General features: G+C 46.7%; 1 protein-coding gene across 3 annotated transcripts in view; it reads left to right on the forward strand.

The window, feature by feature from the left end:
* LOC144495960 (myelin basic protein-like) overlaps positions 1-26,845 on the forward strand; it is a 186,975-nt gene that overhangs the window by 60,206 nt on the left and 99,924 nt on the right. For all 3 annotated transcript variants that reach the window (XM_078216859.1, XM_078216861.1, XM_078216860.1), the window contains one exon: positions 17,347-17,410. In XM_078216859.1, coding sequence (XP_078072985.1) covers positions 17,347-17,410 — 64 coding nt within the window. The remainder of the gene's footprint in view (positions 1-17,346; positions 17,411-26,845) is intronic.

Genomic DNA, 26,845 nt, shown 5'->3' on the forward strand with positions numbered 1-26,845 from the left:
CCTTTCTACTTCATCCCCGTTGATGTAGACAGGGGCATGTTCTCCTTTTACGCTTCCTGAAGTCGATGACAATCTCCTTCGTTTTGTTGACATTGAGGGAGAGATTATTGTCATCGCACCAGTTCACCAGATTCTCTATCTCCTGTACTCTGTCTCGTCATTGCTTAAGATCTGACCCACGACGATAGTGTCATCAGCAAACTTGAAAATCAAATCTTGCTGCAGTAAGTAGCAATTAATGTACAAATCCACCAAGTTCTTTAAAAGTAGCCACTGGTTAAGGGTGAGATGTGGTTTGTGAGAAGCGAGTGATGTAAATTGTCCAAGCTCCACCACCTTCTTCTTTCCCTCAAATATCACATTTGCCATGATGTGGAGATGCCGGCATTGGACTGGGGTGGGCACAGTAAGAAGTTTCACAACACCAGGTTAAAGTCCAACAGGTTTATTTGGAATCACAAGCTTTTGGAGCGTTGCTCCTTCATCAGATGAGTGACTCGCCTGATGAAGGAGCAGCACTCTGAAAGTAAAGTTCATTTATTAGTCACAAGCAAGGCTTACATTAACACTGCAATGAAGTTATTGTGAAAATCCCCTAGTCGCCACAGTCCAGCGCCTGTTCGGGTCAATGCACCTGACCAGCACGTCTTTCAGAATGTGGGAGGAAACCGGAGCACTCAAAGGAAACCCACCAGACACTGGGAGAATGTGCAAACTCCACACGGACAGTGACCCAAGCTGGGAATCGAACCCGGGTCCCTGGCGCTGTGAAGCAGCAGTGCTTGCCACTGTGCCGCCATTCATAATTCCAAATAAACATGTTGAACTTTAACCTGGTGCTGTAGACTTCTTACTATATCATATTTACACATAACATCTTATTGGTTTCCCAGCAAGGCCTAGCTCACTCATCAAATGTGTAAGAACATGACCAATAAGAGCAAAATGAATGTGTCTCACATAATAATGTCCTCCAAGGATATGGCCTAGTGGTATTATCGCTATACTGTTAATCCAGAAACTCAGTGAATGTTCTGGGGACTCTGGTTCGAATCCTGCCACAGCAGATGATGGAATTAGAATTTTGAAAAAATCTGGAATTAAGTATCTATTGATGACCATGGATCCATTGTCGGGAAAACCCATCTGGTTCACTAGAGTATTCATAGTCCTACAGTGCAGAAGGAGACCATTTGGCCCATCGAGTCTGCATCATCCCCATAACCCCATGTATTTACCCTAGCTAATCCCCCTGACACTAAAGGACAATTTAGTATTGCCAATCCACTTACCCCACATATCATTGGGATGTTGAAGGAAACTGGAGCAGCCGGGGGAAACCCACAGGGGGAATGTGCAGACTCCACACAGACAGTGACCCAAGCCGGGAATCAAACTCGGGTCCCTGGCGCTGTGAAGCAGCAGTGCTAACCACTGTGCCACCATGCCGCCCTTAATGTCCTTTAGGGACAAAAGTCCTTTTAGGGAAGGAAATCTTCCCTCCTTACCTGGTCTGGCCTACATGTGACTCCAGAGCCACAGCAATGTGGTTGACTCTCAACTGTCTTCTGAAACAGCCTAGCAAGCCACTCAGTCTAAGGGCAACGAGGGATATAAATGCTGACCCAGCCAGCGACGCCCATGTCCCACAAATCATTTTTTTTAAAATTGCGCAGCGAAATCTTTGCAGTGAGCAGCTGAAACATAGCAGATCACAAAGGTCCCAGGTTTGATTGTTTATTTTACTCTGTACTGAACTAGCTGCAGTAAGAAGTCTCACAACACCAGGTTAAAGTCCAACAGGTTTATTTTGTAGCACAAGCCACAAGCTTTCGGAGCGCTGCTCCTTCGTCAGGTAAGTGGGAGTTCTGTTCACAAACAGGGCATATAAAGACACAAACTCAATTTACAAAATAATGATTGGAATGCGAGTCTTTACAGGGTAATCAAGTCTTAAAGGTACCTTTTAAGACTTGATTTTTGGTACCTTTAAGACTTGATTACTTGTAAAGACTCACATTCCAACCATTATTTTGTAAATTGAGTTTGTGTCTTTATATGCCCTGTTTGTGGACAGAACTCCCACTTACCTGACGAAGGAGCAGCGCTCCGAAAGCTTGTGGTTTGTGCTACCAAATAAACCTGTTGGACTTTAATCTGGTGCTGTGAGACTTCTTACTGTGCTTACCCCAGTCCAACGCCGGCATCTCCACACCTGAACTAACTGGTCATGAAGCCAGGTTTCCTACAGAAATTTTTTGCAGTTGATCTTAGTGCCCTTGGGTCGGGGAGGGGGAGAGTAGGCCAGGATGTCCCCTTCCCCATTTGTAATCCAACCCCTAATTCTCTATCCCGGAAGAGGGACTATGTTTATGGATAGCAAATGAAGACGCAACTGAGTTTGCGTGTGATGCTTTCCCCTGTCGAACACTCGGCTGGCACTGTAAGTATCTGTACTTTGAGGAAAGAGAAACGAAGTAATGTATTGGAGGGTGACTAGCAAAGTAAGTGGAATCAAACCTCAGTAAATAAATCCTGGATAAAAGCAAATTACTGCGGATGCTGGAATCTGAAACCAAATGAGAAAACGCTGGAAAATCTCAGCAGGTCTGGCAGCATCTGTAAGGAGAGACATCTTCTTACAGATGCTGCCAGACCTGCTGAGATTTTCTGGTGTTTTCTCTCTTGGTTTCAGCAAATAAATCTTTGCTTTAAACATAGGGATATGTGGTGGTGTTGCATTTTAAAACTCACCTTTCACAGATTCGAGACATAATAATAAAGCTATTCATAACCAATTAAGTACATTTTTAAAGTATCGTCACTGTTGTAGCACAAGAAATATGGTAGCTAATTTGTACACAGTAAGCTGTCCCACAGGAGCAATGTGATAATCAAGTAATCTCTCTTTAGTAATCTTAGTTGAAGGTTAATTATTGGCTAGGGCACGAGAGAACACCCTTGTTGTTCTTTCAACAGCACCATGGGACTCTTGCATTCACCTGAGGATAGTGGGATCTCAGTTGAACATCTCAGCTGACAGTGCGCCGCTCCCTCAGCACTGACTCTCTGACAGTGCGGTGCTCCCTCAGTGCTGACCCTCTGGCAGTGCAGCGCTGACCCTCTGGCAGCCCGGCGCTCCCTCAGCGCTGACCCTCTGGCAGCCCGGCGCTCCCTCAGCACTGACTCTCTGACAGTGCGGTGCTCCCTCAGTGCTGACCCTCTGGCAGTGCAGTGCTGACCCTCTGGCAGCCCGGCGCTCCCTCAGCGCTGACCCTCTGGCAGCGCGGCGCTCCCTCAGCGCTGACCCTCTGGCAGCGCGGCGCTCCCTCAGCGCTGACCCTCTGGCAGCGCGGCGCTCCCTCAGCACTGACCCTCTGGCAGCCCGGCGCTCCCTCAGCGCTGACCCTCTGGCAGCGCGGCGCTCCCTCAGCGCTGACCCTCTGGCAGCGCGGCGCTCCCTCAGCGCTGACCCTCTGGCAGCCCGGCGCTCCCTCAGCGCTGACCCTCTGGCAGCCCGGCGCTCCCTCAGCACTGACCTTCTGCCAGCGCGGCGCTCCCTCAGCACTGACCCTCTGACAGTGCGGCACTCCCTCAGCACTGACCCTCTGACAGTGCGGCACTCCCTCAGCACTGACCCTCTGATAGTGCGGCACTCCCTCAGCACTGACCCTCTGACAGTGCGGCACTCCCTCAGCACTGACCCCCTGACAGCGCGGCGCTCCCTCAGCACTGACCCCCTGACAGCGCGGCGCTCCCTCAGCACTGACCCTCTGACAGTGCGGCACTCCCTCAGTACTGACCCTCTGACAGTGCGGCACTCCCTCAGTACTGACCCTCTGACAGCGCGGCGCTCCCTCAGCACTGACCCTCTGCCAGCGCGGCGCTCCCTCAGCACTGACCCTCTGCCAGCGCGGCGCTCCCTCAGCACTGACCCTCTGCCAGCGCGGCACTCCCTCAGCACTGACCCTCTGCCAGCGCGGCGCTCCCTCAGCACTGACCCTCTGCCAGCGCGGCGCTCCCTCAGCACTGACCCCCTGACAGCGCGGCGCTCCCTCAGCACTGACCCTCTGCCAGCGCGGCGCTCCCTCAGCACTGACCCTCTGCCAGCCCGGCGCTCCCTCAGCACTGACCCTCTGACAGCGCGGCGCTCCCTCAGCACTGACCCTCTGACAGCGCGGCGCTCCCTCAGCACTGACCCTCTGACAGCGCGGCACTCCCTCAGCTCTGCAGCACAAGTGTCAGCCTGGATTTTTCTGTGCTCCGGTCTCCAGAGTGGGACTTGAACCCACCATCGTCTGACTTGGGAAGTGAGTGTGCCATCCACTGACAAGGATGGTGGTTTCGAGCTGTGTGAGTGTCACATGAGTCTTTCTAACTAGTCTAAAACTGCTGCCGTTAAAAATGCCTTGATATCCAAGGAGCGAGTCTGAAATGTTTTCTTCAGTGGCTGCTGTTAGGTTACAGCTGCAAGCAGAGATTAAATCTCGCAAATTCTTCCCTCTGCACCACACGATAAGTCAACGATACTGGCGTTGGTGTGAGCCCTTTTATGCGGCTTAGTCGAGAAGAGGTGCAGGTTGATTATTTGTGCTGCACGGTGTCATTGCATGGAGCAGTCACAGAGCCTGTTTGTAGCTTTCCAGTTTAAACCAGTTTCCCCTTGATGTGGTAAAACCTGTTCAGCAGTCTCGAAGCATCAGCCTGGCCTCTGTGTGCCCAAACAGGTAAGAAGAGTTAGGAACAGATGTAGGCCACCATTCTCCACCCCCCCCCCCCCCCCAGCTTGTTTTGCCAACAGTATAAACAGTGACCCAGTTGAGGGAATGCTTTATTTTAACTGTATGGGGAATGATTTCACATTTGTGTAAAGGTCACAAACAGAATCACAGATCAAAAGAGAAAATGCTGGAAAATCTCAGCAGGTCTGGCAGCATCTGTGAGGAGAGAAAAGAGCTGACGTTTCCAGTCCAGATGACCCTTTGTCAAAGCTAGGTCCATAGAATCCCTACAGTGCAGAAGGAGGCCATTTGGCCCATCGAGTTTGCACCGACAGCAATCCCACCCAGGCCATATTCCCAACACCCCACGTACTTACCCTGCTAATTCCCTTGACACTAAGGGGCAATTTAGCATGGCCAGTGCACCTAACCCGCACATCTTTGGAGTGTGAGGGGAAACTGGAGCACCCAAAGGAGAACGTGCAAACTCCACGCAGACAGTGACCTGATGCAGGAATTGAACCCTGGTCCACGGCGCTGTGAGGCAGCAGTGCTAACCACTGTGCCACTATGGTTAGTGGGTATATAGGATAATATTTATTGCTGGCCGTCTGGCTTATTAGGTTTTTATATCGTTTAAATGGCCTTGAAGTAATCTTTAACAGTATAGAGAAGTTTCAGTTCCTCTTGCCTCAACGTTTACTGGCTGTTCAGTATCTGTTTACACAACTTGTTTCCTTTTAACTTGGTGAAAGACCCCACGGTGCTTCCTGGGCATTGAGAGGCCACAGTCTGACACTGAGTCACAAAAAGATAAAGGTGAATGAAAGCTGATTGGAGGTAGAGTTGATGTTTAAGAAGGGAGTTTTTGGGTCTCATTGACCTACAATGTCTTCAGGTCAAGCGACATGTAATAATCTCGCCGAGGCCAGTCTTCCATCACCGACACCCTTTTATATACACAGTGAATAAAGCTTCAGTAACGACAGGTCAAAGCCCCGAAACCTACAGTGCCTGGCTCAGGTAGAGGCAGCTGGTTTTAATCTCCTGCTCAAGCAAATAAATGTGCTTTGACAAAGGGTCATCTGGACTCGACATGTCAGCTCTTTTCTCTCCTTACAGATACTGCCAGACCTGCTGAGATTTTCCAGCATTTTCTCTCTCCCTTTTGGTTTAATCTCCTGCTGCTCCTTTCCCAATGGGCAAGAGGGGAATTCATACTCCCAGGTGGCCCAGGGGGAGATCGAGTGATGATTTCCCCGTGGCCACCCAAACACAACACTTCAATTTTAAGCTTCTCCCACTCGTTTCCAAATCCCTCCGTGGCCTCGTCCCTCCATGATCTCGATAATCCTCGACATCTTGGTGGTACGGTGGTTAGCACTGCTGCCTCACAGCATCAGGAACCCGGGTTCAATTCCAGCCTCGGGTGAATGTCTGTGTGGAATCTGCACGTTCTCCCCATGTCTGCGTGGGTTTTCTCTGGGTGCTCCGGTTTCCTCCCACAGTCTGAAAGATGTGCTGGTTAGGTGGATTGGCCATGCAAATTGGAGAGAATCGCGCCTGTTATGTTGGGCGAGTTAAAAATCCAACTCTGAGCAAAAAATGAAGCAAGATCTGTTTCCTGCCAGCAGGGGAGGGGGGCGAGACCCAAGCTCACCAAAATAGCCCCTTAGTATCCCAAGATGTGTAGGTTAGGGGGATTAGTGGGGTAATATATGGGGTTACAGGGCTAAAACCTTGGTATGATGCTCTTTCAGAGAGTTGATGCAGGCCCGATGGGCCAAATGGCTTCCTTCTGCGCTGTAGGGATTTTATGATTCTATCTTTGTGTGCTCCTCAAATTCTTGCCTCTCGTGCAGATCCGATTTTACTCTTACCATTGGTGGAGCTACCTGGACCAAACCTTTTGGATTTCTCTCTCTCCATTGCCTCTTCCTTGAAAATGCGCCTTTTAAAAACTCTCTTGTTCACCCTGTCCTGAAGTGGCCATGTTTTTCCGTTACTCATTGGGTAATTACCCTTGTACCAAGCAACTTGCTTGGCCATTTCAGAGGGCAGGGACTGGAATCACACGTAGGCCAGATCGGGTAAGTCTGGCATATTTCCTTCATTATCTTTTGCGACAGTCGACAGTGGTTTCGTGGTCATTGTTAATTCAAGATTTTTATTGGATTCAAATTTCACCATCTGCTGTGGTGGGATTCGAACCCTGGGTTTCAGGATTACACGACCAGTGGTAATACCACTATGCCGCTGCCTCCCCTCAGATTTTGTCTGGTAATGCTTCTGTGGGATGCCTTGGAGCATTTTAGGGGGCAATCTTACCAAAATAAATTCTAAATGCCGAACGATCGTGCAAACGGGAGAGAATCGCGCCTGTTATTTTGGGCGAGTTAAAAATCCAACTCTGAGCAAAAAATGAAGTTAGATCTGTTTCCTGCCAGCAGGGGAGCAGCTCACCAAAAGCTGGCAGATTACAGCAGAGAGCGCCACTGCACATGCGCAGATCTCTCTGTTCTATACAATAAAATTGAACAGGGAAACCTGTCACTGTCTCCCCCCCCCCCCCCCCCCCCCACCATGGGCCGGCCGGTTGCAGAGTGTGCAGCGCCCCACTCCCTCTGATTGTTGGTTGCAGAGAGGACCAGCAGGGCAAGAAGGTAAGATTGCCCCCCTAGTTGCATTTTTTTTTTACAGCACCTTTTTAAATGCAAGTTTTTAAAAATTTCTATAAATAAGTCCTGTCTTACTTGCCCTTTGCACTAATGCTGTCATGGGCATGATCAGAGAAAGTGTGCTGTCAGTTTTGGTGGTAAATCTAAAAAAATATTTTTTTTCCTCCTTGAAAAATAACAGGAAATGGTGGGCTTTGAGTAGCATGCAACCCGAGTAATCTGCTTTGATCTGAGGTTGCACTCTGACAGCTTGGAAGGTAGTTGTGGCACCTGTAGGCAGCAGTCTTGCTGCTCAGTCACATCATTCTGGCTTCAACTCCCACTCCAGAAAATTGAGCGCGTCACATAGCTAGTGGCAACGCCGGTACTGTAGGAGTGCTGCACTGTCAGGAGTATTGTCTGTTTTTTCCCTCCGGCCACCGCCATCCCCCTATGGTGGCACAGTGGTTAGCACTGCTGCTTCACAGCGCCAGGTACCCGGGTTTGATTCCCGGCTTGGGTCACTGTCTGTGCGGAATCTGCACGTTCTCCCCGTGTCTGCGTGGGTTTCCTCCGGGTTCTCGGCCCATCAGGATTGCTTGGACCTCTGCCTGAATTGAATCAATTCCAAGGATGTCCACCACTCCATTCAGTCCTCACTAATACAGTTTTTAAAGTTTATTTATCAGTGTCACAAGTAGGCTTGCATTAACACTGCAATGAAGTCACTGTGAAAATCCCCTCGCCGCCACTCTCCGGCGCCTGTTCAGGTACACTGAGGGAGAATTTAGCATGGCCAATGCACCTAACCTGCATGTCTTTTGTACCCGAACAGGCGCCGGAGTGTGGCGACTAGGAGATTTTCATGGTAACTTCATTGCAGTGTTAATGTAAGCCTAACTGTGACACTAATAAATAAACTTTATTAGTGGGGGTTGAATGGAGTGGTGGACGTCCTTGGAATTGGTTCAATTCAGGGAGAGGTCCGAGCAATCTTGGAGAGCTGAGAATTCTCGGGGGATCAAGAATAAAGATTGTCGGGACAAAACGAGTTGGTGCAGGAGAGCATGCACGGAGTCGTGCTTTCAACAAAGTGAAAATACGGTTTGGGGAACAGTACATCAGATCCGATACTTAAAACTAGAGAAAGCTGCGGGAAGAATCCTTGGAGGATTATGTATTCTGTACAACATACACGCTGCTTATTGCTCCAGGCTACTTTAAAAATGTACAAAGCAAATATAGTGATATTGTTTTCACTTTGTGATCAGTCTACATTATTATTTTTCACTGCGAGGCCACATAAGTTGGAAGACCCTCGGGTTTACTACTAATTCTGTCAATGGGGTGAAATATTCATCAGCAAAGCGCGGAAAGATTTGATGATACAGCTTTTTGCTGTTGGATCCTACAGGGCTGCAGAGCTAACTGCTGCATGACATTATTAATTACAAGCACTGTGTGGATCTGAGAGATCTAATGAGGTGATTAATAACATGAATTAACTCAAAAGGTTTGCGAAATAGGCGATGAGGGATTTATTGAGCCAGGTCTGATTTTGTTCTTTGAGAAGCTGTTGGATATTGTTAATTCGAGCTTTAGGAGGCGGGAGTGGAGTTGACCTGTGTGAGAGGAGGGCAGCCCGCCCGCACACACACTATGAAGGTGATGTCTTTGATCATTTCTTTGCCAGCAAGCTGCCTAACAGCTTGTCCCTGATTACTCTGCAGCCTTGTGGAATTACCCTGCAGTTTGTAGAATTGCTGCCTACATTTGAGGGGTGGAGCCATTGTCCCTGGTCCAAGACCATTCGCTGCAAATTGCGAGGGTGTTGAGGGATCCTGTGTATGGATTGCTTCATCTCTGCAAAGACTTCATTTTAAGATATTTCTGCCTATGCAATTGCATTTAAATGCTGGACTATACGGGTTATCTTGACCACTTTTTAAAATCAAGATCCCATTGCAATCCTAGATAACCGTCACTGTCCACTATGCCACCAATCTTGGCATCATCTGCAAACTTACTAACCATGCTTCTTAAATTCTCATCCAAATCATTAATATAAATGACACATAACAGTGGACCCAGCACCGATCCCCAAGGCTGATGTTGATTTGAGGGATGAATATTGGCCAGGAGATAACTTCCCGACTCTTCAATATTCTGCTATCGGATCTTTTTGCATTCACCCAAGTAGACAGATGAAGCCTCGGGTTAACATCTCATTGAAAGGTGACACCTCCAACTGTGCCGCACTCCCTCCGGGCAGCAGCCTGGATTTTATTGTGCTCTAACCCTGGAGAGACTTCTGACTATGAGGCACCCGTACTACCAACTGAGCCATGCTGACTAAACACCGTACTGAATACTGTTCCGCCCCCACATCCCCAACTCTCCCCTACTCTACAAATACCTCTTCCTCTCCCTCATTATCTTGAAGAGGGGAAAAAAAATCAGAGAAAATAAATTGAACCAAAAAGGGAGAGAAATTCTTGGTAAAATTCCTCTGTTCCCTTCTCAGGATATCAGACGAAGCAAGTGTAATCAATAAAGACACTTGCTATCTATTTCAGGGATTTTTAGACACTGGCATGCGACAACCCCCCTCCCCAAGAGGGGCCATGAGATTGTTGGGTTCACAAACTCCGAGGCAGCAATGACGGCCACGGAGTACAGACTGAGTTTTGACCGGTACGAAAGGGGAAAGGGTTTGGGAAGCACTGATCTACTTAGTGCTATCACTACCCGAGTCCAGAACTGCCCAGCTCCCTCAGGCATGGGGATATTTACGGATAGGGTAGTACAAAACAAACTCAGGCTCAAGGGGACTGATGCTGGGTAAGACCGACCGAAGGATGGAAATGGGGCAAGCTTTACAATTGCATCCCAACTGATTCTGAGCTCCCTGCTTGCTCCACCTTGTGTTTATTTGTGGACAATGTTGATATGCTGTTAAGTTTGGCACATTATTTGGTCACGCAGGGATCGATATTACCGCTGAGCAAATAGACAGGAAAGTCTTGTCAAGGGGTGGGGTGAGCCAAAGTGAGGAACTGCTCAGATAGTCCAAAGTGGTGTTACGATTACTTCAGTCGTGGGAAAAGATGGGGTGTTAGAACAATAGAATCCCTACAGCCCATCGAGTCTGCACCAACTCTTTGACAGAGCATCCCATCCAGACACTCCCCTTTACCCTATCCCCGCAACACCACAGTCACCCAAGCCGGGAATTGAACCCAGGTCCATGGTGCTGTGAGGTAGCAGTGCTAACCATTGTGCCACCGTGCCGTGTTCTCCTGGGAGAAGGGAAGGTTAAAGACAAGTTTAATAGATGTGTTCAAAATTATGTTAGAGTAAATTAGGAGAATCTAGCAGGAAGGTTGGTGACCAGATGTAATATACTTGGATGAAGGACTTGTGGTAAATTATGATCGGAAATTGGCTGATTGGAAAGATGGTGGAAGCAGATGTAATAGTAACTTTCTGAAGGAAATTGGGTGCAGGCCTGTGGGAAAAGATCAAGGGAATTGGGACTTCAGACTAACCAAGGGATATAGGAACCAGGCAGAGAAGTAGAATTCGGGTCAAAGATCAGCCATAATCTTATTGAACTGGAGCAGCCTGAAGGGGCATATTCCAGTTCCTATTTCTCATATTCTTATAGAAGAGCTCTTTCAAAGAGGTGGTACAGGGATGATGTGTTGAATGACTTACTTCAGCAGTCCCCTCTCCAGCTCTCTGCATCAATGATCGGACACATACGAGTATCACCAAAGTAAACATTTGGCAGTGAGGGGAGGCAATGGCCTAGTGGTATTATCGTTAGACTATTAATCCAGAAGCTCAGCTAATATTCTGGGGACAGCTTCTTCTCTGCTGCCATCAGACCTTTGAATGGGCCTATCTTGCATTAAGTTGATCTTTCTCTACACCCTAGCTATGGCTGTAACACTACATTCTGCACTCTCTCCTTTCCGTCTCGACGAACGGTATGCTTTGTCTGTATAGGGCGCAAGAAACAAAACTTTTCACGAATACCAATACATGTGACAATTATAAATCAAATCAAGTGGAGCTGGGGGAGGGCTTCCCTCAGGCGCTGTATCTGGCATGACCAAATAAAAAATAGTGCTATCTACATCAAAAGCAAATGCATATCGGAGATGGGGAGAAAATGTAAGAGGAAATCCCAAACCACCACTCAATCATCAGCAGAATCTTGTCCCATTTGCAGCAGAAGCTTCTGGGTGCAGATTGACTTTTGTGGTCATCTAGGTACCTACCTGAATCCTACCAAACAACCCAGAAGATGAACATGGGCACCTTCGCCTCGAAGGACGAGCAAGGTGATTCTAGAAAATTGAAGACGCTGGTGTACTGTTTTTTTTTATATAGCTCTATTCAGCCAGGGATAGCTCGGGGCCACAATGTAACGACAATCTCATTCTTTAACTGTCTCAGGCAGGCTTCCTGAAAATGACATAATCACGTTATTGCCAAATGTGATTTAGAAGCCACTTGTGGATCATAACTTTCAACACCAGACAAAGAAAAGTAAAATCCAACAGCATGTCGGACAGGGAGACAATGTGCAACCCAAAATCTATTATCCCCGATTCCCAACTGTGGTTTAGAGGGATCAACAGAATAGAACATGGTTCAGGAAATATTTTGGTTGTTTTTCATAGAATCATAGAAACCCTACAGTGTAGAAAGAGGCCATTCGGCCCATCGAGCCTACACCGACCACAATCCCACCCAGGCCCTACCCCCATATCCCTATATATTTACCCACTAATCCCTCTAATCTACCCATCTCGAGACACGAGGGGCAATTTTAGCATAGCCAATCAACTTAATCTTTGGACTGTGGGAGGAAACTGGAGCACCCAGAGGAAACCCACGCAGACACGAGGAGAATGTGCAAACTCCACACAGACAGTGACCCAAGCCGGGAATCGAACCCAGGTCCCTGGAGCTGTGAAGCAGCAGTGCTAACCACTGTGCTACCGTGCCGCCCTTTTGTTTATATATTTTCATTGAAGTCTGCTATTATTTCCTAGTAACACTGCAGTTGATGAATTTCACAATGCATTGACTTTTTTTATTCTTTGGGACATAGGTGTCACTGGCCAGACCAGCCATTTTTATTGCCCACCCCTAATTACCCTTGGAAAGGTTGTGGTGAACTGCCTTCTTGAACCCACTGCAGCCCCTGTGGTGTAGGTACACCCAGTAAGAAGTCTCACAACTGTTGGACTTTAACCTGGTGTTGTGAGACTTCTTACTGTGCCTACCCCAGTCCAACGCCGGCATCTCCACATCATGTGTATGTACACCCACAGTGCTGTTAGGAAGGGGTTTCCAGAATTTGGAGTGAGAGGCTGGATAGACTGGGACTTCTTTTCCCTGGAGCGTTGGAGACTTCGGGGTGATCTTATAGAGGTCTATAAAATAATGACGGGCTTGGATCAGCGAGATAGTCAACATCTTTTCCCAAAGGTGGGGGGTGTAAAACTAGAGGGCATTGGTTTAAGGTGAGAGGGGAGAGATACAAAAGGGTCCAGAGAGGCATTTTTTTTCAGAGGGTGGTGAGTGTCTGGAACAAGCTGCCAGACGTAGTAGTAGAAGCGAGTACAATTTTGTCTTTTAAAAAGCATTTAGACAGTTACATGAGTAAGATTGGTATAGAGGGATGTGGGCCAAACATGGGCAACTGGGACTAGCTTAGTGGTTTTTTTAAAAAAAAGGGGCAGCATAGACAAGTTGGCCTGTTGCCATGCTGTAAACCTCTGACTCTATTTTAACCCAGCGACAGTGAAGGAACGGCCGATATATTTCCAAATCAGGATGGTGTGTGGCTTGGGTGGGAACTTGCAGTGCTGATATTTTATATCTAATGTTTTATACCAGAACAGTTGCATTGAATTTCTCATCCACACATGGGTTAAAATTTGGGCAGGATAATTCTTGTTTTTTCAGATAATGCGCTGCCTCTCCAAAGTCCCCGATCTCGAGTGCCCCACTCCGTCATTTTGGTTAAACTCAAGGAGGAGGCATCCTTTACCCATGACTGAAGCAGGTGTTGATCATCTTGCATACATGAATAAGAAGGACTTACATTTATGTAATGCCTGTTTGCGTCCCAAATCGATTTGCAGTCAATGAGTTACTGTCTGAAGGGTAGTTGTTGTGATGTAAGGAACACCACAGTCAATTTGGCAAACAGCCATGTGATGATGTCTGGATAGGTTTTTTTGTAAGGTTGATTTGAGAAATCAATATTGGCCAGGGTACTGAGGGTAACTCTCCTACTCATCTTTACATAGTGCCATGGATCATTTACATCCACCTCTGAGAGCCTTTATGTCCAGTCTCATCTGGAAGTTGGCACCTCCAACAGTGCAGCACTCCCTTAGCACTGCACTGGAGTGCCATTCTAAATTTCGATCATAGAATCCCTACAGTGCAGAAGGAGGCCATTCGGCCCATCGAGTCTGTACCAACCACAATCCCACACAGGCCCTATCCCCGTAACCCCACACATTTACCCTGCTAATCCCCCTGACACTAGGGCCAATTTAGCATGGCCAATCAACCTAACCCGCACATCTTTGGACTATGGGAGGAAATGGGAGAACCCAGAGGAAACCCACGCAGACACGGGGAGAATTTGCAAACTCCACACAGACGATGACCCGAGGCCGGAATTGAATCTGGGTTCCTGGCGCTGTGAGGCAGCAGTGCTAACCTCTGTGCCATCGTGCCAATGGAGTTGCATGAATTCGAGCCTGAGATTTCAAAGTATAATTGTAGCATGCTGACCCATTGCACTGTCCACTTACTGGTTACTGCACTGGGTGGCAGCCTTTTCCAACTTTCCGTTTTCTCCCTGCATTACATGTCCGTGCATCAGTTTATTCCAATGTTTACTTTATGCATCCACTCCTGCGGGTGACAATGTTTATCCAGAAAGGTCTGGAGTTCCAGTCGGTTGTGAAGCTGATGAACAATGTGAAATGAAATCTAAAGGGGTGCTTTTTAAGTTAAAAATCTTTTTAAAAATTATGAATTCCTTTGCATCTTGATGGGCTTGTGAATACAGGCTGCAGAGCCTTGAAGTTTTCTATCTGTTGCACAATTCTGTGAATCTAATAACAAGTCAGGGTAACTGAGTCATGTAAAAGGTTGGAAGTCAATGTGAAATCCAGAAGATGGTGTTCAAAAACTCTCGAAGGCTGTAGAATCTCTCTTCAAGTTTCTCAGAAAAAAATACTTGGCATGTTACTGAAGGACTAACAGCTCATGTAGAAACTGGCACTGCCCTGCGAAGAGATTCTTCCAATTGTGCTGTATCTTGCTTATTCATTACCCCCTGGGGAGACGGAATAATCTTTAATAATGATATTAATAATGAGCATTTTGTTCCTCAGTTAATTGAGGTTAATTGCCCTCTTTCACCAAACCCAGCGCTCTTTGGGGGCGGGGGGGATCTAAAATCTAAGTTTACATCAAATCCATCTTTTTGGATGAAGTGTTTAGACCGAGGCTCCGTCTGGCCTCCACTTCGATGTTGAAGATCCCACGGCACTGTTTCAAAGAGAGCATGTTCTCCCCCTGTCTCCTGGCCAACATTCCTCCTGTGGAGATGCCGGCGTTGGACTGGGGTAAACACAGTAAGAAGTTTAACAACACCAGGTTAAAGTCCAACAGGTTTATTTAGTAGCAAAAGCCACACAAGCTTTCGGAGCTGCAAGCCCCTTCTTCAGGTGAGTGGGAATTCTGTTCACAAACAGAGCATATAAAGACACAAACTCAATTTACATGAATAATGGTTGGAATGCGAATACTTACAACTAATCAAGTGTTTTGTTTCTTAAAGACTTGATTAGGTGTAAGTATTCGCATTCCAACCATTATTCATGTAAATTGAGTTTGTGTCTTTATATGCTCTGTTTGTGAACAGAATTCCCACTCACCTGAAGAAGGGGCTTGCAGCTCCGAAAGCTTGTGTGGCTTTTGCTACCAAATAAACCTGTTGGACTTTAACCTGGTGTTGTTAAACTTCTTACAACATTCCTCCCTCAGCCAACATCACAAAAACAGATGATCTGGATTGTACCGACCGCAGCGCTACATTGGGGCGATTTTGTGGGCGAATTGACACATTTACTGTGTTACAACAGTAACTAGGGGAGGCAGTGATATTGTTGCTGGACCCAGGATAATGCTCTGGGGACCTGGGTTCGAATCCCCCAGACGGTAAAATTTGAATTAAATGAAAATCTGGAATTAAAAGAATAAATGATGTCTGTGAAACCATTCAGTTGTCATGATGATCCTCCTGGTTCACTAATGTCCTTTTAGGGAAGCAAATCTGCCGTCCTTACCCGGTCTGGACCATATGTGACTCCAGACCCACAGCAGTGTGGTCGACTCTTAACTGCTCACTGAAATGGCCGAGCAAGCCTTTCAGTTTAAGGGCAATTAGGGATGGGCACTAAATGCAGGCCCAGCCAGCGGTGCCCACATCCAAAAGCAATACCTGGCTGTAAGTGGCTTTTGGGGCATCCCGAGGTCATGGAAGGCACTATATAAATGCACGTATTGCTTCAGCCTGTCTACTGATGCTATTGGTGCCAGCTAATAGCTAGCAGTGGACAATTTCCTGAGCACAAAACTCGATGCAAACAGTCTGTACGAGCTACAGCAGACCAAACTCCTAACTGAAACTCCTGTCCTTTCCTGAGAAAAGCGTTAGGGAATCGGACCAAAAACCCCAAAGTTCTGAAGCCCAACTAGACCCCAACAGTTTATTTTTATTTTGGCATGAGTGTGAGGATAAGGTGTTTCACTCCAGGTATGATTCTATTGACACACTGGGAAGCTTTTATCAAAACAAACGACATTTAACAATACAGTTTAACTATAATGGAAGAATTATGACAAACAAAACATGACAAGCTACAACTCCTAACTGCTAATTAAATCAATAGCCCTATTATAGACATAAACTCCTGTCCCAAACTGGTTAGCAAACAATACAGGCTTACTTGTGAACAGTTTAGAGCCTTTGAACACTTCTAGCGAGAGGGAGACAAAGAGACACCTGTCCTCTGTCAGTCAAACAGCAGCCTCCAGAGAGAGATGGAGACACCTCTTGCTTCTTTCAAGACCAGGCATAAACTGCCTTTGATTTTCCCCTGTTAATTTAGCTCCGCCCATTAACACAACTGTCTCTGTCAATCAGCCTAGTCAAGAGCTTGGCTTTGGGGCATCCCGAGGTCATGAAAGGCACAAGATAAATGCACGTTTATATGAAACCCCAGGGGAAAAACCAAAATAAACAAAAATGCATCAACTCATGTTAAAACAAGCACCCCATTAGCCAAGGTCAACTGTTAGCCTGTGTTAGAATTTGAGCTGTCTAGTGCAGACAAATTGACACCATATAAACAGAGCTGAATTTTAAACATACCACTTACAAGAAGAGTCATAGAGGTTTACAGCATGGAAACAGGCCCTTCAGTCCAACTTGTCCGTGCAGCCTTTTCTTTAACAACTAAGCTAGTCCCAATTGCCTGTGTTTGGCCCATATCCCTCTATACCCATCTTACCCATGTAACTGTCTACATGCTTTTTAAAAGACAAAATTGTACCAAAGAAGCATAAGTTAACTACATTTCTTAAAAGCACAGTATCGTCACAAAAAGCAGCAGGATTTCTTGAGAAAAAAGATGCAAGGAGTGAAGGATAGTTACGTAATCCAAGATGTGTCAACCCCAGTCGTTTAACACAGTGGGGTCTCCAGGTGTGATCGACAGGGGTATCATACAAACCATCGCCATTTTGTGTTAGTTGTGTAGCCACAATCATTTTTAATCTATCTCATTTTAAAGCATCTTAAAGACGAAGTGAAGTGCCTTTCTCTCTACAATGAAACCCCCCATTTTTATTGATTTCAGACTGTGTGTGAAGCTGAGACTCGAAGCCTGACCATGGACCCACCAGAGGACAACGAAGTGTTTGGTATGTACAGAGTTCCATCGCATAGTGTGACCGGGCATTAGAACAAATCAGTTCATCTATTTATTGATCGCAATGCGGGAGCGATGGAATTCTACATTTTCAAAGCTGACGTGACTGAACTTGTCATTAATTGATTCACTTTGATTTGGAAAAAAAAATCAATGTTTTCATCCTACTTTGCAAGGATTCTCCAAAGCTCCAGGAATTAAGGATTGATCTCCAGATACTGCTGAGAGCAGTCACGGGGGCATTCAAAAATATGTTTTCCTTTTTCTCGGAACCCAGTTTCATCAGTCCTGAAAGGGTGGTTGGGTTGGGGAGGGTGGAGGGGGGATAGAAACTGTTTGAGACCTGGTTGTTACCTTAACTCCCTCACCGGGCGAGGTCCTCGCTGGCGAGAATCATAGTCCCCACCAAACAGGGACCTGACATGATGGCCTTGCTGGTGAGACTGTACACAGTATACTGGGAGATCGGAGCGCCTGCTCAATGGCGCCCCTAGAGCTCAGCAGCCAGCTTCACGGGTGAGCTGAGGCTCCACCCCCTCCCCCCACTGGCGAGATTCACATGACAGCTTCTGTTTTGTACAGAGTGCTGTAAATTTCCATCACTTACAGCGCTGAAACAACCGGCAAGAAAACCGACCATCTTCTCACCCGTTCGACGCCTCTAATTCCTTTGAGAAAATTCCGTCCATTGAGGGGGAAGCAGATACGTGATCGAGTAAGGGCTGGGAGGATAATGTTGACCGGGTGGGAGAAGGCCCAAGTGGAGCATAAAAACTGGTATAGATTAGTTTAGCTCAATACTTGTTTCTCTGCTGTAAGATCCTACATTGTGGGTAAGGATTCTTGATCTGACTAAATCTATCCCAATACCAGGATCTCCATTCAAAGGAGTTCTGTCTTGGGATAAAAAAAGACTGCCTTGGGAAGGATTGTAGATCATCAGGAAGCAGGAAAAATGGGAATTGTAGTTCCTGGCTGTAGTCAGCATTGAATAGAATGTGTGTTCATCTCCTTTCTATCTGGGAAGGCAATGGCCTAGTGGTATTATCGCTAGACTATTAATCCAGAAGCTCAGCTAATGTTCTGGGGACCCGGGTTTGAATCCCGCCACAGCAGATGGTAGAATTTGAATTCAATAAAAAATATCTGGAATTGAGAATCTACTGATGTCCATGAAATCATTGTCAATTCTCGGAAAAACCCATCTGATTCACTAATGCCCTTTAGGGAAGGAAATCTGCCATCCTTACCTGGTCTGGCCTACATGTGACTCCAGAACCACAGCAATGTGGTTGGCTCTCAACTGCCCTCTGAACAAGGGCAACTAGGGATGGGCAATAAATGCTGGCCAGCCAGCGACACCCATGTCCCACGAATGAAAAAAAACAAAGAAGGTTTCCCTTCTATTAACTGAAGGAGATAGCAAAACATCAATGCACTTTAGGGACTTCTGACAGCATCTGACTACCACAGCACCATGTGAGTGACTGATAGAGTGAAATTTTAACTGTATCAGTGCGCACACTTTCCCTTTTGGAGAAGGATCCCTAATTATTAGCCCTTAGAACAGCGTTATCAACTTTCCTTTCACGGCCGACGAGTCCAGGCATTGGAGTTGAACCCAGAGCTTCTGGTCCTGAGGTAGGAGATACTACCCACTGTGCCACAAGACCTCTTAGACAGAGAATGATTGGACATAAGAAATAGGAGCAAGGGAAAGACTACATGGCCCCGTTGAACTTGCCCTTCCATTCAATCAGGTCACTCTCTGGGCTGCAACACGTTCCTGCCCACTCCCTATATCCCTTGATTCCCTGACGGACAGAAATCCCAGCCTTAAATGTATTCAGCGATGGAACATCCACAACCCTCTGGGGTAGAGATTTGCGCAGATTCACAAACCTTTGAATGAAGAATTTCCTCCTCAACTCAGTTCTTGAAGTGCTTTACAGCCATATGTTGTATTCCTTTAGTTCATAGAATCGGCACGGCGGCACAGTGGATAGCACTGCTGCCTCTCAGCCCCAGGGACCCAGGTCGATTCTGGCCTTGGGTCACTGTCTGTGCGGAGTCTGCACGTTCTCCCTGTGTCTGCGTGGGTTTCCTCCAGGTGCTCCGGTTTCCTCCTACAGTCCAAAGATGTGCGGGTTGGGTGGATTGGCCATGTTAAATTGCCTCTTAGTGTCAGGGGGATTAGCAGGGTAAATAAGTGGGTTTACGGGGATGGGGCCTGGGTGGGATTGTGGTCAGTGCAGGTCCGATGGACCGAATGGCCTCTTTCTGCACTACAGGGATTCTATGGATTCATAGAATCTTAGTGTAGAAGGAGGTCATTCGGCCATCGGGTCTGCACTGACTCAGCTGTAGTTGCTGTTTTAATCTCGGAAATTCCGTAGCCAATTTGGACGAAGCAGCTCCCACACACTGCAGTGTGATAATGACTTGATAATTTGGTTTCATTGTGTTTGGGTGAGGAATTAATATTGTCCGAGGAGAACCACTCTGCTCCTCTTTAACACAATGCCATGGGATCTTCGACACCTACCTGAGAGTGTAGGCGGACACCTCGTTGTAATGCCTCATCCCAGGATAGGAATCTGCAGGAAGATTCTAGAAGAAGCCCTTTCCTCACACAACTGAATTATGTTTACATTGCAGAAGGCATCCGTCACCAGCTGAGCTCTGTTCCCGAAAGCCAGCTGGTAAAGGATAGAACTGGAGTCAATCTTTACACATTTTTATATTTATTTACAGAGTTGCACATTACAAGTATCCACCTCCCAACCCAACAACCACATGTTAGCCTGTGTCTATTTATAGAATGCGCAAGTGAGCTGCCCACCATCTACATTCAATTAAACATAATTATTATACAATTAGCAAGCTGCTCCCACCTACTGTGATCATGCTCCGAATAATAATCTTGTTCCAATTCATTCTGAGCCCAAAGTTCATGTACAAATCATCCCACTTGCCTCTCTGATGCCTGCTCCTTCGCTGTTATTTTCCCACTGAATTTACTCCGCTAATCCTCTGTCTCTTTTACTGGAGTGCAGTTCCACAGGGTCCTGCTGTGCTCTGTAAACTGGTCCCAAGCGGCCATCGTGCAGGAAGCAAATCCATTGGGAACGCCACCATACCTTGTATCGGTCATTCCCCCCCTAATGCAAGAGCACCTGCTCCTGGGTGGGCTACGGCAACTGAAGAGGGTGACATGTCAACATTTCTTGCGGGACAATAAATGCCAGCCTTGCCAATGATACCCACATTCCCCAAATGAGTGACACAGCTTCTAATTACTGACTGAATTTTGGCCTAGTATGGGGAAATGACGGCCGAGTGGTAATATCGCTAGATTATTAGTTTCCAGAAACTCCGCTAATTTAAGTGCGGTTAGAAGAGTTTAGAGATGGGGAGAGGCGAGGCCTATTTAGTTGTGACAACCCATCACAGATCCATCGTCCGAGGGTCCCACCTGCCCTCCTTGTTGGGTATAAAAGATCCGGCTCATAGAGGAGCCAGGGGAGTTATCCTCAGTGTCCTGGCCGGTATTTATCCCTCAGTCGATATCGCAGGTTATAATCTGGTCAGTATTACATTGTTTTTTGTGGGACCTTCTCTGCCATTTTCCCTACATTACAACAGTGATAAGGAGCAAAAGCTTACCAAATAAATGCCAGAGTGTTGGTTCCAGAGTGAAAAAGTGTCTATTTTTCTCACTACATAGGGGCCACGCGTGGAATCGAATGTCCTACTATAGAGTGTTCTGACTCAGGGGTGAATGTCTCTTGATAGCCAAGCTCTGACTGATTATCATTCTGCAGAATTTATTGATTTGCACCTGGAGAGGAGTCACGGTCTATAATTCGACAGAGTCTGGAGGGAGCAAAGAGGTAATGGTGAAGGACATCCCATCCACCGTTTTTTAATATCCACTCCCTCCACCACCGATGCACAGTGCCAGCCGTGTGCACCATCCACAAGACGCACTGCAGGAACTGAAGTAAAGTTAAAGGGTCACTGTCTGTGTGGAGTTTGCGCGTTCTCCCCGTGTCTGTGTGGGTTTCCTCCGGATGTTCCGGTTTCCTCCCACAGTCTGAAAGACGTGCTGATTTAGGTGCATTGACCCTAACAGGCGCCGGAGTGTGGCGACTAAGGGAATTTCGCAGTAACTTCATTGCAGTGTTAATGTAAGCCTTACTTGTGACTTAAAAAACAAACTTTAAACACAGGATCAAAATCCTGGACCTCCCTCCCTAACAGCACTGTGGATGTACCTACACCGCAGGGACTGCAGTAGTTGTAGAAGGCGGCTCACTACCACCTTTTCGAGGGTTATTAGGGATTGGCAATAAATGCTGACCTAGTCAGCGTCACCCACATCCTGTAAACAAAATAAAAGCAGGTTAACGCCAACTACGTCAGTAAGTGGATGGTGTGTGTTTTTTACACGAAATTACCTGGAATTTACTGCACTGAAACAGGTCTATTCTGGTATTTAAGCTCCAAACACATATCCTCACACTCTATCGAAAATCATCAATATTCTATTTCAATTACAGACCTATTCCCTCCAAATCTCCCTCCCGTTTTCACCGTTCTCCATGCTGTGATTTCACATGGTCCTGAATATTTGTACATTCAGTTACTTAATGTCACTAATTTCTTTAGTGCTTTTTTCCCTGTTACCAAGTAATAACCTTTCCTTTCGAATGGATTGTCTGTCTTGCAACCTATTGATTTCGTTGTCATGCTTGATGTTTCTCCCTTTTGTGTTACTGAAAGGAAACATAAACGCTGGTTTAGATTTTGGATCTTTATTTCTGAAGAAAATGTTGAACTAGCTTTACTCGGTTGCGATGAGGAACTTCTGCGTATTTTCAAATTTTGTTTACCTGACGATTGAGCTTTCTGAAAGAAAAACCTTACCGTCTGATCTTGGGTCTTGCGCCGACATCCTCCCTTGCTGTTCTCTGTGTATCTCTTGTGGAGGAAGGTAAAACTTGCATTTCTATAGCACCTTTCACAACCTCCGAGGTCCCAAAGTGCTTTACAGCCAATGGAGTACTTTGGAAGTGTACTTTTGTGATGTAATGTTGGCAACATGGCAGCCAATTTTCACATAGCAAGCTCCCATAAACAGCAATACGATAACCGCATAACCTGTTTTTGAGAGATTGTTTGGATCATAGAATCCCGACAGTGCAGAAGAAAGCCATTCGGCCCATCGAGTCTGCACCGACCACAATCCCATCAGACCCTATTCCCGTGACCCCACATATTTACCCTGCTAATGCCCCTGACACTAGGCCAACTTAGCATAGCCAATCAACCGAACTCTCTCATCGTTGGACTGGGATAAATATTGGCCATGGGATCTTTCAAGTTTTAAGTTTGTTTATTGTCACGAGTAGGCTTACATTAATACTGCAGTTAAGTTACTGTGAAAATTCCCTAATCGCCACACAGGCACCTGTTCGGGTACACTGAGGGAGAATTTAGCATGGCCAATGCACCTAACCAGCACGTCTTTCGGACTGCGGAAGGAAACCGGAGCACTCGGAGGAAACCTACGTAGACACGGGGAGAACGTGCAAACTCCGCACAGACAGTGACCCAAGCCAGGAATTGAACCCAGATCCCTGGTGCTGTGAGTGCTAATCCACTGTGCCACCCAATGTCCACTGTGAGGATGAATGGGCCTCCATTTGGTGGCTCGCCCGAAGGTTGGCATCACCAACTGTGCAGCACTCCCTCAGCGCTGCACCAGAATGCTGGCCTTGAATTGTGGGCTCAAGCACTGGAACGGGTCTCGAACTCACCATCTACTGACTCAGAGAGGTGGGGGCGCCACCAACTGAGCCACAGCTGAAATATAAACAGGTAATGCTGGAAATGTCCGGCAGCATCTGTGGAGAGAGAAAGAGAGTGACCGTTTCAGGTCAAGGATCTTCATTCAGAGCTGGCACAATGACTGAAGCCATTCATAAACGGCAGGCCAAACCCGATTCTGGAATTCCTGCTTCCATTCCCGGCACCAGCACTTTTCGCTGGCACGAGATAAGGGTGCAGGTTGCAAGCTCACACCCCGTACTCCCACCCTTGCTGCCTCCAGGTAGCATCTCCCAGCCCCCTGCATGGACACTTAGCTGAGAAGCCACGAAACACGATCTGGATTTGGGAACCTTTGGAGAGGTAAGTTTTAAAGGACTTGCTCATGCCGACCCTGAGCCAATCCTCCTCCCACCCTCCACGCCAACTCAATACCAACTCCTGCCTCTTCCATGCCCATTCACCTGGTAGTGCAAATCCAATGGGCCATATAATAATAACAATGGCAAGTGAGGAACAGCTGTGAAGAAAACACCTGTTCAGAATTGTCCATTGCAAAAGAAATTGCTGTTCCTACAACCTTATAAAAGTGTCAATCAAACTGAACTTGAAAGTATCAATGAAAGAGGCTTCAAAAACCCCTCGCACCTCTTGATCTTTCACAAATGAGAGCAGGACAAAAAGAGATTGTGGAACAACTTGTTATAGCCGCTTAAACATGTCAAGCAAGCAAAGAGTCAACAGTTCACTTCCTTTGTCAAAACAGAATCCCTTCTGGGGTCATGTTTTTATTCCACAAAGGATGCATAATGGGGGAAAGACCTCCTATCCATCAATGTTTCCAGAACATTTCAGATTGGGTGATTCCCACCCCCCTGCAGTTCCACACTTGGCATTGCACATGAACAATAAGCATGTGAATGGGCATGGAAGGGGCATGTGTTGGCATGGAGAGTATGAGGAGCCTGGGGAATGATTCCAAGGATGGGGGAGTGGATGCAGTTGTCAGGAATTGACATGGGGGGGGGAGACGTGGTCATGAATTGGAATTGAACTGTCCTGGGGGGTGGGTGGGTGGCTGGGAGAGAGAGAGTGTAAGGGCTGGAGGCCACCCAACTACTTTTACCATAACTGGAATAAAGACCTCTGCACTCACACCTGCCCCCCCCACTCCCCGCCGCAGATCAACCAGCTTCTAGGGTCAGCGGATCTGAAGACATTCTACACCCCACCCTCCCTAGAGCAAAGGTTGCATGATACGGAACCCTTTAAACCAAAATGGGTCTCTTATGAAACTTCTGAGAGAAAATCCAGCCCTATGCCTCCTGTTTATAACGCCCACAATCCCATGTGTCTTATTAACCACTCCGACTGCCCTTCAGTGATTTAATGCACGGGCCCCTTGATCTCTCCGTTCCTGAACATCCCTTCGAACTACTTTTACTTTATATTGTCTCTCTGCAGGTGGCACAGCGGTGCAATGGTTAGCACTGCTGCCTCACAGCGCCAGGGACCCGGGTTCGATTCCCGGCTTGGGTCACTGTCTGTGTGGAGTTTGCACGTTCTCCCCGTGTCAATGTGGGTTTCCTCCGATTTCCTCCCACAGTCTGAAAGACGTGCTGGTTAGATGTGTTGGCCATGTTAAATTCTCCCTCAGTGTACCCCAACAGGTGACTGGGGGATTTTCACAGTAACTTCATTGCAGTGATAATGTAAGCCGATTTGTGACACTAATAAATAAACTAAAAAGCATTCTTCCCGCCAAAATGAATCACTTGACGCTTCTCTGCATTATTCGCCCATTCCACTAACCTGTCTGTGTCTGCTTGACCTCTGTCTCTATCCTTGCAATTCCAACCGGAGACGTTGGTATCAAAAAATAATTGGTCATCCTTCCATTATGTTGCTGGCAGTAAAATCACAGTAAAATCTAGCCACAGGAGGGTCGCGAAAACTTGAAATTTGGGAATGTTTCCGACACCTGCCAAATGGTAAAATAATTGGCGTTGCAAGCACCTTCATATAGATTCTTTTAAAACATAAACCAATCGTTAAAGCTGTGGGGGCGGTAGTAACGTCCGAGGGGAGGAAGGAGAGATGTGTCATTTGGTGTTCATTGTGACCTTTTTCCCCCCCCCCCCCGGTTACACCTACAATGTGGAAATATTGAAGCAATATCACAGCCTGACTCAAAATAAAAGCAAATTACTGCGGATGCTGGAATCTGAAACCAAAAGAAAATGCTGGAAAATCTCGGCAGGTCTGGCAGCATCTGTCAGGAGAGAAAAGAGTTGACCTTTCGAGTCCAGATAACCCTTTGTCAAAGCTATTGATTTTGAAAGCTTTGACAAAGGGTCATCTGAACTCGAAACGTCAGCTCTTTTCTCTCATAGAAATCATAGAAACCCTACAGTACAGAAAGAGGCCATTCGGCCCATCGAGTCTGCACCGACCACAATCCCACCCAGGCCCTACCCCCATATCCCTACATATTTTACCCGCTAATCCCTCTAATCTACGCATCCCAGGACTCTAAGGGGCAATTTTAACATGGCCAATCAACCTAACCCGCACATCTTTGGACTGTGGGAGGAAACCGGAGCACCCGGAGGAAACCCACGCAGACACGAGGAGAATGTGCAAACTCCACACAGACAGTGACCCAAGCCGGGAATCGAACCCAGGTCCCTGGAGCTGTGAAGCAGCAGTGCTAACCACTGTGCTACCGTGCCTTACATATGCTGCCAGACCTGCTGAGATTTTCCAGCGTTTTCTCTTTAGATCACCGCCTGACTCTTTCGGGTCCTCTCCCCAATAATGAAAAGCCCCCAGTTGATTAGCATTTACCTAATCTGGAGATTTGCACTGATCCTTGTGCAAGGATCCCAGTTGTCAGAAGAGAAATGATGAGTGGACTGAAATGTTGTAACAACTGGGGCATTAAAAGCGAGACAACTTTTTGACGTGGATTTTCTGATTACTGAAGATAAATCTTCAGGTTCAAAATTTGTTTCATTTGCGCATGATGGTTATAGACTTAACAGCACAGGAGTGAGGTGCTTCCAGCTGTCTTGTTTTATCCTGTTTCAACAAACCAGACAGCACAGAAACCATCATCTCCCTCGGGATATTTGATTATCTCATTCTGTGCATTAGTGCTGCTTCCAAACTAATATTTATCCATCTTTCGGATGAGATATTACTTACACTGAGACCCCGGCTGCGCGCTCGTTCTTCCGTCGGGAAAAAGATACAAAAGTCTGAGGTCACATACCAACCGATTCAAGAACAGCTTCTTCCCTGCTGCTGTCAGACTTTTGAATGGACCGACCTTGCATTAAGTTGATCTTTCTCTACACCCTAGCTATGACTGTAATACTACATTCTGCACTCTCTCCTTTTCTTCTCTATGAACAGTATACTTTGTCTGTATAGCGCGCAAGAAACAATACTTTTCACTGATTTATTATTGTCACATGTATTGGTATACAAATAAAAATCAAATCAAAAAGAATTCCCACACTATTTCAAATAGAAGCAGTGGAGTTCTCCCCTGGTGTCCTGGCAAATATTTATTCCTCAATCAACATTGTAA

The sequence above is a fragment of the Mustelus asterias genome, chromosome 7 (assembly GCF_964213995.1).
Source record: "Mustelus asterias chromosome 7, sMusAst1.hap1.1, whole genome shotgun sequence".
In the NCBI taxonomy this organism is placed as follows: Eukaryota; Metazoa; Chordata; class Chondrichthyes; order Carcharhiniformes; family Triakidae; genus Mustelus; species Mustelus asterias.